The sequence below is a fragment of the Notamacropus eugenii genome, chromosome 3 (genome assembly GCF_028372415.1).
Source record: "Notamacropus eugenii isolate mMacEug1 chromosome 3, mMacEug1.pri_v2, whole genome shotgun sequence".
Lineage (NCBI taxonomy): Eukaryota > Metazoa > Chordata > Mammalia > Diprotodontia > Macropodidae > Notamacropus > Notamacropus eugenii.
The window spans coordinates 130,165,495-130,181,133 of NC_092874.1; the positions used below are offsets into that span (position 1 = coordinate 130,165,495).

The 15,639-nt window shown below is 38.4% G+C and overlaps 1 protein-coding gene across 1 annotated transcript; it reads right to left on the reverse strand.

The window, feature by feature from the left end:
* Positions 1–1,173: 1,173 nt before the first annotated feature.
* WNT16 (Wnt family member 16) lies at positions 1,174–14,553 on the reverse strand. Its single transcript, XM_072652903.1, has 4 exons — positions 14,310–14,553; positions 13,795–14,081; positions 11,325–11,608; positions 1,174–1,756 (listed from the first exon to the last, which is right to left on the reverse strand). The coding sequence occupies exons 1-4, from the start codon at positions 14,402–14,404 to the stop codon at positions 1,292–1,294; spliced, it is 1,131 nt and encodes a 376-aa protein (XP_072509004.1). The 5' UTR covers positions 14,405–14,553; the 3' UTR covers positions 1,174–1,291.
* Between the last annotated feature and the right edge of the window lie 1,086 nt (positions 14,554–15,639).

Consider the following 15,639-nt stretch of genomic DNA (forward strand, 5'->3'; position numbering starts at 1 on the left):
GTGTGTGTGTGTGTGTGTGTGTGTGTGTGTGTATGAGAGAGAGAACTTCATGTTGGCTATTCAGGTAATAGACTTTATCATCAACTTACAAACAATCTGTAACACAAAACTGCCTTTCCGGTAAGAATTAAACCACTCACATAACTGTTCAAATAACTTTCTTAGTCTACGTAAGCAAACAAGTCAAGGATTTCTACTACAGGACTGTATAAAAGCAGTGATTTCAAAGATGCTCTTATTGCCTTAGTTCTCAGTTTTTAAAAAGGACATGGTTTAAGCATTTCATATATTTCATATAACTTAAATACTGTATTTACAAAATATAAAAATTTCTTATCAAAATACTATACAAAATACTGCCTTTACATATTTAAACAGTGTCATTCCTTACATTTCAAAATATCTTAACATCCAACAAGCTTTTTTCTTCACAGATTTGTAACACTTTCAGGGATTTTCTCAAAATCACTTAGCTCAAGCATTTTGTGTTAGTCTATTAATTTCAGTTATTAGGATAACATTTATTGGGGTTTTTTAGCAAAAAATGCGTTTAGACTACAAAGAAACATTAAAATTCAAACTTTATAACTTTTTAAAAAATAGATTTCTATTTCCCTCTGATACCAGCTATCTTTAATAGGCACCATATTTTAAGAGATAGTCTGTCTTTCCCTTATACTTTTGGTAATTTGCCCTTCTTAAGCAGATGAAAGGGTAAATGCATTTATGCTACTTCCATGAACATATTTACAGTTTCATGTTCCAGGAGCTCTTTGTAAAGCTTTCAAAAATACTGACAGATGTGATAACATCCTTGCTTAAGTGCTGTTTGCTGCTGTAAGCAATATTCTTTTTAAAAATACTTACTATATCGGCCTGATCAAATTCACATTTAAGCAAAGTATGCCAGTTAGGGGTCAGGTGTCTCATCATGAACTGACATCTCCATGGACCTGTTTCTCTTTGGAGATTCTTTGTCACTTTTTTCTTGGTCATCGTCCCTTACCCAAAAGACATCCAAACGGAGACAGATGGTCCTAAACATACATTTGCACAGGACAGGTGTTTAATATGTTTGCTGAATAGAACCTTTGGAATTCCAGGGAAATCCACGTCAAGGAAGTGTGAACTTGCTTTTAATTAGAAGAAAATATGAGAGACTAAAATCCAGACATGGTGACGGACCTGATTCAACTTCATTAATCTTTCCGTTTCAGAAAAATCTACCAAGTCAGTTGTATTTTGGTTGCGTATCACCCAAGGCTCTTGGTGATGCTGGATAGAGCCCAGGTCATTTGCAGGTGTGGACGTCGGTCATGCTTTCACACCTCCTGCAGCGAACATAACAGCACCAGATAAATTTGCATTCACACCTCTCCACGTGTCTGACTACATGGGTGTTGTAACCCCTGCCACAGCACAGAAGGTTACATCCATCCGCTCCCTCCGAAGTGCGGTTGCACTCTCTGCCCTGCGTGCCAGGGATGCCTAATTTTCGGTCCTCCACGCAGTAGTTGGGCGATTTGTTAAGGTAGAGAAGATCATCCTTGCGCACTGAGGTCTTTCTCTGGTCTTTTTCTTTCCTGCGCATCTTTCTTTTCATTTTATCCGAGACTTGCACGCTGTTTTCGTACTTGTCTTTTAGAAAATGACCAACCTTCTCAAAAGGAGACATGGTTTTCCAGCAAGTTTTCACAGCACAGGAACCTGAAACTCCGTGGCAGCGACAGTCGACTGACATCAGATTGGCTACTGCCTGAAATCAAACGGGAATCATGTTCAGACTTTACTTGAACTTGCAGAAATTCCTCTGTTCACAAGTGAACTCCAAATAAATGTTTCTTCCTGTTTCACTTACCCAGGCAGTAATGATAACTACCTTTGTGCATTTCTTAGACACCTTTTAAAATAGGATGAAGGATCTTTTTTTAGAGCAAGATCAAATTGGAAATTCCGTGTAACTTGACATGTGTGGACTGGACTAATAATTTTTAGACAGCCCCCAGAAAGTATAGTTGAGGGACACTTTGCTCCAAGGTTCCCTTCTACTTTTTATAGCAACACACAAAAACACAAAAAATAAAAGCAATCAACCTACTGCCACATGACATTTAGAAAGATGTCAGGAAACTAATATTTTTATATCTTTAAAAAAGATTAAAATATTACATGGGCTCCTGAAAATTAAACCCATTACATTTTCACACAAATGATAATTTCGTTCACTAAAAATACTATTGAAATATTTGCTAGCTAATGGTCTCATTTAAAAAAAAATGTTTATGATGCACACCAAAGAGTTTTATTCTGACCAGAGGTGATAGGGAAAATATTCTTGGGAGACAAGTAGTAAATCCCTGTCCCATCTTTTAAATACCTTGTACCTTTATGTCTATTAGTCCTGTAGGAAAACTTTCCATTCCCCAATTTAAATGTAACCTATTGTTTCTAGTAAGTCATTTGACTTTGATGACTTCAACCACCAGAACCATTTTATACCAGTTAAAGATACTGAGGTTTTGCCCACACTTGCCAAGTATTTCTGCATTCAAGAAATTTATTCCCTACTGTATTCAACTAGGAGACAAGGTATTTTTTATTCCTCTCTGAAAATGGTACAAATACTGACAAAAGAAAATTGAAGAGCATTTTAGCAATACAGACAGTCCCCAGCTTACACATGGGCTGTTTCAAAAGAATGCCTGTGAGTCTATTGCTTGGAACCCAGAAGACATTTTACCACAGAAACAAGTGTTTTAAATTGTGGTTAACTTCCTCTGCCAGCTCAAAAAATGTCCATTTAGCCCCTAATCTTCCCCCCCACACACACACACCTTCGCTATTTTTAAACAATTTGTCCATCCCATTATTTCTGCCCTCCTCCTGACCAAAAAATTCAGGAAAAATACAGAGCTGCACATAGCTGTTCATTGACTCTCAGGAAGTGAATCAACCTCTAATGTTCACAAAATTACAGCACCAATAGAAATTTAGGACCTAAACATCACTGTTTCATTATAAAAATTCACAGTTTCAGCTCTGGATTCTGTGTACCCATTTACAGTAATGAAGCCTGGCAATTGTTGACCCTTTGGCTTTTGCATGGGGCTGTAGTCCTTGAGGCTTCATTATCAGCATGGCTAGGTCCCAGGTATTCCCAGCAATGGGAAGAGAACATAGATGCTTATTTAAGTCTGGCAAGCTGTGCCGAAAATGAGCAAAAGGAGGTTAGGTGGGACCATGCAGACAGTTAAGTGCAAGTCTATCCCCACTACAAGAAATAGCAGAAAGTATCCATGTTTTTCTAATGGTGGGTCAGTAGTCATCATCTAAAGTTTGGATTTTTTTTTAACCTTTTTTATTATTGTTGTTAGCTTATGGACCTCTTCTCAAAATCGTGTTTTTAAAGGCATAAACTAAAATACACAGGATTGGTTACAAAGCAATGTATTGTAACATATTACAATTATATTGAAATATGTTTGGAAAAACTGCATCCTGAGAGTCAAACTGAGCTGAGAAAGCCAAAAAGCAATCTCAAACATTGCCAATCAACATATCTAATAAGAGTCAAAGTAGTGTTTAGATGTGAAATTTGACTAATACTGTGTGAGATGTGCAGTTAGAATTTAAAGTTTCTCATATATCAGAGCCTATATTTTCTAGCCAGCAAATTCTAGTAACCAAACTACAAGAACTTCCTTCACTTCCCAGAGGATGGAAGAACAAAATAATAAATCGCTAGGAATAGTTGTAGACTTAGGATGTAGGCAAGATATTTGGAAAAATTTAGAACTGTTCCATCTATCCAGTGACTTCAAAAACACATATGAAAGAAATGAGCCTGCAGTTTCAATTCCACTTAGATAAGGAGTTTCTTATCTGAATTGTAAAGCAACAATGAGATTAACACTTTGATCTTCAGTAAGCCACTTCAAGGCCATCTTATGAGCTGTGTAATCTTTCCTAATTAAAGATTAGATTCTATGGAGAGTGAATGATTCAAATATTGTTATACAGTAATTTGGGAGCATTTGGTAAGCTACAGTGGTAGTTCTCACAAATAATAACTTCGCATACGATGCCGCCATCGTTGGTAGAATGTTGCATGCACATCACTTTTTGATTTAACAAAAAATGGAAAGGCATTCAAACCCCTCACAAATGGAAAGGTCTAGACCTGAGATTTCATCTTTCTAATTTCCTCTCTACAAAGATCATCAATTCATCCATGATATATAGTCTGAGAGAGTTGCCTAAGGATGCTGAAAATTTAAGTGACTTTGCTGATGGTCACACAGCTTGTATGAGTCAAAAGCAGAACTTGAACCCGGGGCCTCTCTGACCATAATAAGGAAGGCTATCCACTACATTACACTGCCTCATGCAGCAAGGCTGTAAAAGTAGTTAATTTGTGAGAAGCTTAAAATATATATATAACTGAGTCTTATTAACCTCGGGTAAGGCATACTCTTTGATGTGTCTTAAAGGCTCTAAAGTAATTTATAACATGGAATATAAGCTTGCTCCAATACATTTATGGAACTTAGAATTTAGTTTTTGAAATGTACCCAGTAAAATAATGACTCTGGGCACACGGACAAATTAATATAGTCTACATACCTTATGTAGTCAGATGTTGTTAAGTACTTTCAGTTTATTAGGAGAAAAGAACTAAATAAATGCTAAATAAAGCCACTTAAAGCTCATAGTTCTAAAACTAAGAATCTATCATTATGGGGTAAAATTTGTTGATTACAACAGGCAGCTCAACTCTTGCCCCTGAATGACACCTCTCTCTGTGGTGCCATAACTGGGGATGTACACCAAATAGCAGTGAAGTCTCATGAAAGGCGTTGTACAGTAAAATTAAAGAACAATTTATACAGAATGGGATACCAAGGAGACTCGCAGTAAATACCAGTTGATCAATATATTCAGTTGAGTGATGGATTTGGGCCATCCTACATTATCTCTTGATTCTGCACAATTAGATTCCAGGGAAACTAATTTCAACATAAAATCTTTTCAGTGATCTTTTCTTAGTTACAAAACAGTCTTTATCTTCATATTGTTTAGCAAAGATAGCGGTGGAAATTCTTCTCCTAAGCTGTTGACAGATATCTTCTAGCCTCTGAAAAGATTGTTTTTCAGAGTCTATTCACAGCAAGCCTTCCATAGGGATAATGGGATATGTAAAATATTATTTCAACTATTATTTTACTACTTAACCCATCTTGAACTAGCAGCTTGTAACTCCTACTCCCACCCCCATCAACCTTGTCAGGAAACTTCTTAAAGTGGCATTCAGGGGTCTTCTATATTTGGACCCAAGTACCTTTCCAGGAGTAATTCACTTTACTTTTTTATTGCTGCATCTATGCTTTTGTGAGTGTCATCCCTCAGGTCTAGCATGGCCTCCCCACATCTTCATCTGTTGAAATCCTTCCCCTCAAGACCTAATTCAACTGAACCTCTACCATAAAGCCTTTTCTAATTTGCTAAGTAATATGTGATACTTTCCCCCTGGAATCTCTTATACCATAGATTTCTAAATACTCATCTTTTTAAAAAATATTTATTTTTAGTTTTCAACATTCACCTTTATAAGATTTTGAGTTCTAAATTTTCTCCCCCTTCCTCCCCTCCCCAAGACACCACAATCTGATATAAGCTCTACATATACCTTTATAAACATATTTTCACATTAGTCATGTTGCAAAAAATTAGAACCACCGGGAGAAACCATGAGAAAAGAAACAAATGAAAAAGAGCAAACGGTATTCTTCAATCTGCATTTAGACTCCATATTTTTTTTTTTTTCTGGATATGGATAGCATTTTACATCATGAATCTTTAGGAGTTCCTAATTATCTTCTTGCCTTATGGTTATCTCTCTACAAATCTTACAGACTGACAAGCTGTTGTCTCTCTTTTCTCTCCCTGCCCTTTAGACTATAATATCCCTGAGGACAGGAATCATGTCACTTTCACCTTTTTTATTGCCAGTGCATTGAAAACAGAAAGTACTTCTTAAATCTTTGTGGAATTGAAGGGATCTAGCATAGGATAAAATCCACAACAGTTACCCTTATGTATTTTGAGGAGACAGGGAGAGTCAGCTTGGAACATTGGATTCCAAGGCAGAAGCTCTATTTCTCTCTGCTACTTATTAGCTGTGTACAACCTTGTGACTGATTTAATCACTCTGAGCCTCAGCTTCCAAATCTTTAAAATGAGGATAATAACATCTACCTTAGCAACCTTATGGGTTATTGTGAAGAAAAGGCTTTATAATGTAGATGTAATATACTATAGAAATCTGAGCTATCATTATAGGGGAAACATTTTTAAAAGGAAGGGTAGAAAGTACAAAAGAGGTTTATTTTCTCATTCCATAGTTCACCACCTGCTGAATTTTTGTGGCAAATGATATGGAAACTGGAATTTTTAATAACTTGGAAGTTAACCAGCTTTCAAAGATTAACATTCAAAAAGCTTTCACCCCATTTTCTACAGATTTGGAGTGTCTTTTACTATGTCTATTAAGTAGGGTATTTTTTATTACAGATTATCCTCATTGATAATAGAACCACTGAATTTCCATAGGAAACAGCCTAGAAACATTTAAGTGGAATATATATAAATATACACATGCATGCATGTACACATGAATGTATATAATCTATGCATACATGTATAGATTATACACACACATAGATACACACACAAAATCATTGTATCACTGAAATATATTTCATCCCTATACACAGCACAAGACCTCGAAAGAGAAGTATCATTAGAAGTACTGACTGACCAGAGGGTTCACCCTCCACCACCAGATTTGTATAGTATATTGTATTCTTTTAAACTGCTTTCTCATAAATTCTCATATTTTATCTCATTCAAAATCCACAACTCTGTTAAAAAGTTGTAGTACATACTACACATAGTAAGTGCTCGAGACACATTATTAGGTGAATCATCACTGGTTTTATGGATTAAAAAAACCCCACCTACCCACACCCACACACAAAGCAAAAACAGACAAAAAAAAAAAAAAGAAACCTCAAAGGTTAATGTTTGTTATTTGCCTCAGGTCACACAAAAAGTGAGGGACACTACATCTCAGGACTGTAATAATATAATTTTAGAAAACAAGAAGATTCTCTGAATGAAATTTCAAGAACTAAGCATCTTACATCCGGGAATATGATGTCTGGTTTGAGTGAGTTTTTAAACAGTGGGCCACTTAACAATAAAGAGTAAATTTTGAAAATAAAGGATGCCACAAAATTTTTTTATTTTGCCTATAACTCCAGAGGAGAAAAGCAACTGAATGAATTTTATGTGGTTATGTGCAAATTCCTTTCTCTACTCTAGTTGAGTTGTTAAGGTTTATAACGATATTAACAGAGGAATGTTTTGTTAACTATTGCAAACAGATGTGTGCATTTTGGTGGAACATTTCTGAACTTTGAGAGGGCAATTAAGAAGTTGGCATTTGGTCCATGGAAGTTCCCCGTATTTTGCTTTGGCCAACGTGAGATGAAATGTTTTGAAATAAGATAGCAAAGATGCATGACTAAGACTGCAAAACATAAATACAGGATTGATAGAAGCAGCTCAAATGGCTGAAGAACTGGTTTCTCAATACTGATTTGGAGGTAACATTTTTGACAAGAGTGTTCCATGCATGACCAGCAAATTTTGCTGATAAATTTAGGTCCACTAACTTGTTTAATTTTGAAATTTGACAGCGGATTCCATTTCAATCATAAAAATTGCAATACGAGTTCATAAAACTCATAAAAAATGTGCCGTTTGTATTCCTAGGAGCCATTTTGTTCTGTTTCTGTCTGAAGAAATATTTGAACCTGCTGCTGATTTAAATGCTTATGTGTTGTTCAGCTACTTATCTTAACTATTCTTAAATTCAGTCAATGAACATTTGGGGTCTGGCCCTTCCCATTTTTTGAGTTACTCATCGTAAAACAAATTATGGGGTAGGAAAACTTAAAAGTTTATGAGGTGGACATGGGAAGAATGGAAATATTCTATGCACACCAAAAGAAATACCCATAAATATTCCAAGTCACATCATTCCCAGAAGTACTGCCCCTGGAAGACATCATCTCATGCAATTGGCCAATCATTGCTTTGCAGCATTATTCTTGGAGGCATAACTTAAGGAATGGTGTCAGAAACCTAGTGGGATTCAGAGTATTTAAGGTCAGCGGTTAGAAAATCATCTGTCCTACTCATAGCACAACTAAGCGCCAGTACCCACATTTTTGGGAACATTTCCCTATATTTTAAGTCTGGGGATTTTGAGACTAGGAAAGTACAATTGGATGCAGACCTTAAACACTACTCTGAAGAAGATACCTATTACCTTAAAATTCTCATTGGCAGTGCAGAAAATTGAGTTGATTGTCCCTTCGCTTAAGATAATAACCTGGTAATTTGTTTTATCCTACCATTTAAAAGGAAACTACAAAATATAATTTGGATTCTAACATATTAGCTGTACTTTAAGAGAGAGCCAAAAAAAGAACTCTGTTTGTATCCCTCCCCCCCAATATTATACAACGAAATATTTTATGTGCTTTATTTTTTTATGTGGCTAGAAAACTGTGAAAAGAAAAAAAATTACCATTGGCAAAACCCCAAAGCTCATGTCTACAATACAGTGAGATTTATGTGTGGGCTGAATTATTTTTCTGCAGCACATAACTCTCTTTGGCACAATAACAACAAAACTGATTACTGTAATTTAGAAACTAATTCAGAAGCTTGTTTAAAATAAGCAAGAAGTAAATTAGGATTAATGTTGAAGAGTCTGTTTTTAAAATAAATATGTAGATAGTGGTTTAGTATCAAAATGAACATTTACCGGATCTCATTTTTTTTTTTCACATAAATTAAAAAAAAAAACCCCAGAACATAAAAACAAGGTAACACTAAACCCACTAGTTTCCTCATGGATATATATTTCTATATCTATTAGAATTTTTTAGTTTTTTATTGCATTGATCTGAATTCTAAAGTCTTTCAAAGTTGTTTTCCTCTGTACTGTTGTTATGTATGACTTTTTCTCCTAGTTCTGTTCACTCTTATTTTAGTCTCAATTCAGAGACTAAAATCTTTTTAGATAGACAGAAGCATTTTAAAAATATATTCTTAGTTACATACTTTATCTTACTTATTTTGACGGAAAGATTTAGCATTTCAATGTGATTGAATTTAAAGAAGCTAACAGTGTGACTAGGGATTCTAAGATATGTGAATTTCCTTCTTTTTCTTATCATTCATAAGCCAAGCAAATTTATTTTACTCCTTTGCACACTATTCTATTATTAATTATAATTTTATTATTATTATATAAATGTATTAATTATATTTTAACTTTTCTTGCATTTCCTATGCTAGAAAAGATGCTCTTTTGGACTGTATTGAAAGTGAAGCAACAAATATGCCTACATAGGTGTGCATATCAGTCTATATATGTAGCTATATATTATTCATTGGACTAATTTGCACAAAATAAATCTTTTATGAAAGAAAAAAAGACCCAAATGTTTACACCAGTTCTTTTCCAGCCAATAACTGGAAACTAAGGAAGTGCCTACCTGTTGGGAAGTGCCTAATAAATTATGGTTATGAATGTAATGGAACATTATTATGACATAAGAAAGGATGAAATGGACAGTTTTGAAGGAAATTGGGAAGACCTATGTGAACTGATGCAGACTGAAGTGAGCAGAAGCCGAACAATTTATACAATGAAAACAAAGCAGAGAAAAACAACTTTGAAAGACTTTAGAACACCGATCAATGCAATATTTAGCCACAAGTTCAGAAGACAATACTCACCTTCTGCCAGAGAGAAACATATATCTTCATGCATGGCCAATGTGGGGATTTTTTTTTTTTGCCGGACTATGCATGTTTATGATGAGGATTTTAGCTTTTTGTTTTTGTTGATGTTCCATGGTGGTGGAAGGAATAGTGGGAAGAACAGATTAAAAATATTTTTTAAAATAATTTTTTTAAATTAAGGAAATTTCTCTTTAACTTTGATATTAAATGGAAAAAATTAAAACACTGTATTTTATAAATATTATTTACTAATTTTCTTATGACATTCTGCAACTTGAATGAAGTGAAATAATATAATTTACCAATTTTAAAGTTTTAAAATTCAAAATAGTTTAATTCCTTAAAGATAAATTGTTCAGAGACTGTAATTATTTTGAATCATCTTAATTTTATTTTTATTTAAAAAGAATGGCCATGATATAAAGGTAGTTTCTGTCAAAGACCTTTCCTAAATATTTTGACTTGTTTTACTTTATATCAAGTTTAACTGGCAATTCAATGGCTGCTATGGGAGATTTATAGTTTGCTAGGTGATTAATCAGGAATCCAAAAATTATATAAATATGCAATGATTTTTATGGACCAAAGGAATTGCTGAAAATTACAAAGTAAACATTCACAACAAGTTTTCAGTGACTTCAGAAGTATCGCTGTGAACATTCATGTAATTCAGCAATGTTGATGAGTCTAATATGTACTGTCAACCCTCTTGGTGGATATGAAGATATAAAGTGAAAGGAAAACTTGTAGCATATTTTACATGAAGAAATAACAAAAAAATCTGAGCTCAGATACTGGATAAATGAGGTGGTTTATATTTAAGGCCAAATTCTGGTTTTGTTGTTGTTTTACAAAGAGATTCATTAAAGATTCTTATAAAGTGTTCACCTCATAGATCATAGTAGAGGAAAGTGTAGACAGACAAATAACTAAAGAGCTAAGAATTCCTGTGGGTTGAAAATCAATAAGGAGTAATTCCTTACTTAAATATAAACCACTGGAGAAATCCACTCATGCAAGAGATGTAATGTAGCTTAGTAGAAGAAGCACTTCTCTAGGGAGAAACCAGAGGACTTGGATTCAGATACAGGTTAAAGTGACTTTCCACTTTCTGGGTCAGTTTCTTTATCCATTGAGGAGACTCAATTGTGTGATCCAAGGTTTCTTCTGATGCTAAGATTCTATGATCAATGTTTCTGAAGGGATCTATTTTGTAAAGCAAGGCTCACTAATATTATGGGAAACAAAAGCCCCACGAAAGTACCAAACACACTGAGAAGGGCACATGTTCCTGAAACAAAAGCATGGCTATTTTAGAATGCCATATATCATTCATGCCTTAGTTTTTTTCTCATTGATATGATTTCATTTACAATGAGGCTAAGCTTAGTCTCAATCTTGTAAGCTCTTAAATCATTTTTATTTCATGTCCTATTACATACCTGTCTCCCAGCTTCATTATTATGTAGATTCATTGCTAACAGTTTCCCATCTTTTCCAGTGGTGTTTTTGGTGGGGACGTCCAAGAACTTTCTACTAAACCACATGCCATACTGGATGTCATCAGAGCAGCCGCCCCAATGCCAGCCTTCAGTAGCTGAGCCACCATTTTGCAAGTTGGTGTCACAGGAACACTCTGTCATGTTCCCTGCACTGCATGATCTTGTTACCGAATGCACCAGACCTGCTGCCATCACCGCATAGATAAACGCTGTTTCTTTGGTGCCTGGGACAAAATAAGGGGGGATTATTCAGTTAAAGAGTCATTGCAATACATCTCTGAAATGGGTTTCCTATAAGTTCTCTCATGGAGGAAATACATTTTTAAAAAATGACTTATCTTTATACAACTGATGCCCAGAACAGTACATTGCACATAGTAGGTGCTTAATAAATTATTGAGTTAAATTAAATTGAAAAAACAGTTGCAGCAATTGCAATATTAGAAATATAGGATCAGAATAAGAGATTTCCTACTGTCCTTCTGTTTTTAAAAAGTAGCGACATCATTTATAAAATTCCCCCACTTAAAAAGGATTTGGGGGCAGGCTCAAGTAAAACAACTTATTGGTCAGTGTCCTTATAAGTCAGTCTTTTGTCTAATTTTAGAATTATCCTTTTTTAAAAAAAAACTATTCCAAGGAAGTAAATTTCAGGAACTAATTCAGTATTTAAAACATAGTATTAATTACTGCTTTGTTAAAATGAAAAGAACCATGGGGAAAATATTGACAATATTCTTGCAACACCCCAAACATACTGTTACCTTTAATTTTAATCTAAACACACACTGTAAAAACTAGTGTTTGTTATTTTTTTAAAAACCTGTATGCAAAAAATTGGATAAAAGTAAAAGCCTGAACCACGTAATTAAAAAAAATATTAAAATGATATATTTATTTCCAGAGTAGACTTATTTTTAGGAGATGGCATGTAAACTGGCAAAGTATCATTGGTAATATGTGAAGTATTTTTATTTATCCCTTTGATTGATATTACCTAATCTGAAACTGCTAGAGGCATTACAGCATTGCATACAATTGCTAGCTTATTTTTAAGGCAATGCTAGATGACAGATAATAACTTTTGAGTGTGAGTGTATCTAACAGTTGCAGTAAATTGTTATGGAGAAATAGGAGGTTTGGGGAAAAAAGCTGTTTATCATACTTGCATTAGTATTAACATTAGTATCACTAACAATACTTGGATAACTAATGATCCTATATAAACATTTAAAAAGTGGAAAAAACGGGCCTGTACAGATAGATGTTTTTTGTGGTTTCATTTTTTTTTTTAAGTAAAAGCAGCCTGTCTTCTGCAGTCCAATGAAACCTTTTCGACACTGAATGGCTGACATTTTTGCAACTGAAGACCACATTTGTTGTGGTTATTTTCTGTAGGAGCCCCTGCTGCTTATAAAGACATGCCTGTGCAATCACATGGTAGAACATATAAAATACACATAAGTGGCATGGGGTGTTAGCGGAAGGAGAGGGTAGGATGTTGGTGGGGAATGATCAGTAGATCAGTAGGGTGAATCTGAAGGAAAAGGCGCTACAATCTGACGTTGGGACCCACTTAACAAAGCCAGACATCCTCATTCCTCTGTCGTCACATAGTCATAATGCAACTGAAGGGCCACTGACACTTTTTAACTCTCCTACAACTTTTCGCAAGGAGCTTATGCCTTGTCCAGCAGGGAATGAAAAGGGAGAAGGTTAAGAGAAGACAACTCTTGGAGTGTTTGGGATGACTTTCCTAGACCGATTTTCTTATTTTCTAACCTCAGTGCCTGGAGGGATAGAGGAGAGCCTGGTAAGCTGGGGGTGGGGGGGGTGGGGGGGGGGTGGGGGGTGGAGGTAGGGGGAACCTGCTCTGCTTTTGCCACAATTACCCACTTGACCAGGGCTCGATGCGTGGCACGGCTGGGTAAATCAAAGCAGATGGGGAGCAGCATTCTCAGCGGCCTACATCATGTTTCCCCAGCTGGTCTCCAAAGACAGCGGGAGATGGAAGGGGAGGGAGGGTCGGGACCCAGAGAAAGAAGTCTTAGTTTCCACCCAGTTCAACTGTAGAAAGGCAGAAGGTCAAGGGCTTGGGTCGGGAGGACACCGAGGACAGTGAGAACAGCACCCCCTCAGTGCCCACGTCCAGAACTGGGGAAGGAGCCCCAGCCCCGGGGGAGCACCTGCAGCTCGACTGAAAACCCTGTTGTATTCCAGCCCCCCTCCCACCCCCACCCCCCATCCCCGATTCTCCCGGTCTGGAAGACAACGCAAACTCAAATGTTCCCTTTCGAGAAGCTAGAGGAGGGATGCCCGCTCCAGCTTCAGCCGCCTCCTCGACGTGCCAAGCCCGCTGGTGCCCTGGGGAGGGGAGAAGCCGAGAAAGAAGGGGAGCAGGTGAACTCACCGCTGCTCAGTTCGTAACCGAAAAGAGGGGCGGCTCCGGGCGAGGCTGCCGGGGGCACGGCGGCGGGGGCAGAGGCAGAGGCGGAGGTGGCGGGGGCGAACACCTGGCAGTTCCACCGCTCATGTTTGAACTGGCTCTTGCACTCTTGGATGCCCAGTCGTGCCCCTTCTCGGATGCTGGGCAGCAGATAAGGTTTCCTTTTGCACAGTTCTTTCTGACGGCCGCTCAGAGGCAAGTTGGCGCAACCTAGCTTCTCTGGGACCCCAAAGGAGGCGATGCCCAGCCACCTGCAAGAGATGGCAGCCCCCCACCGGCGTGAGCCACGCACCGTCAGTCCCCTCATGTGCCCATCTCCCCTCCTGGAAACATCTCACCCGTGGCTCCCAGACGTCAAGCCACGCGTTCAGGAGGCTGCCCCACAAGGCTCGGTACCCCCCCTTTTTTGTCCAGCAATCTGCCTGGAAAGCACGTCCTCCACCTTCTCACCCATCCTTCCCCTCCCCTCTCATACTCACATCCAGTTTCCATGGACTCCGCAAGGGAACAGGGCTAGAAGAGTTGCCCACAGGACGCAGAGACGAGGCAGTCCCGGGAGAGTCGCTTTGTCCATGGCCACCGCATCGAGTCCCCGGGGCTCAGTCACGGCCCGCTGACCCTCCCCTTGCCTGTGAGCCCCACGAGGTACGGCTCGAGTTGAGCCCAGAACGGCCAAGCTGTCACTCTGCCCCTCACCCCGGCATAAAACAGCCACGGTCGCTTTCTACCCTCTCCTCCCCCTCTTCCAGGGGAGCAGTCTGAGGGTGCGGAGAAAGTGGCTTGGGACCCTCCTCCTTCGCTGGAAGGTGGGGCCGTGCAGAGTCTAGGGAAGCGTCCCTTGCTTCCCAAGGTGAGAAACTTGTTTGATCTTTTCCCCTTTCCATAGTCCCTTCTCCTCCCTGCCTTCCCCTCCCCTCCTCTCCTCGGGGTAGCTGCTGGCTTCCCATTGGTCCAGTTGCGGTCGCGGCATCTCATTATCCCGGACGCACAGGCTCTCACTGGCTGAGCCCAGGTCTCTGCGGGGAGGCGCTTTGGGAAGGGCAGTTCGCGGACTGCGCGTCCCGGGGCAGCGGTGCCTTTAGAGTATTTCAGACTGCGCTGTCCACATCCTTCTTGGATGCTTGGAGTTGGGAGAGAACTGCTTCCTCTGACCGACTGATGGGGGCGTTTTTGTCTTGGCAACTGTGGGTCCAGGTTCGGAGGAGGCACAAGCATCATTGTTTTCCACTCACCCCACTCTTCTGGTCCCTTCGCCAAGCCACGGGGTGGAGTGGCTGAAAGGCCTCCCTGCCTTGCTTTCTTTCCTCCTCTTCCTCCTCCTCTTCCTCCTCCTCCCCCCTCCCACCCCCCTATCCAAACAGGCTTTCCGATAGGTGACAAACAACATTGAGCTCAATAAATGGCTTAAAAATTGGTGAACCAGTGAAACGTGTTGTGGAATTTTTAAGGCTAATGGTAAAAGATTGTTAGACTTAACTTTTGGTTTAGTTTATATTTACTGATGCCAGACCACTTAGCACCCCCGTCCCATCCATGTAGGCTCTTTTTCAATACAAATAGCCTACTTTCTCCCCTTCTTTACTTCTTGCGTGATAGTGTAAGTCTATCGTCTTCCCAAAGACGGCGGGTGCAAAACAGGCAAAGGGAGGGCGGGAAAGGACTGTGTTTCAAGGACTCCTGGGATAATCGATGGTAAGTGTTCTGAGGAAATTAAAGTGTCCTAGATGTTCTTAAGAATAACATTAACACCAGCTCTCAGTTTCTTCCTTAAGAATCTTGGACAGGGCTATTTACAGGAGTTAAATCAAC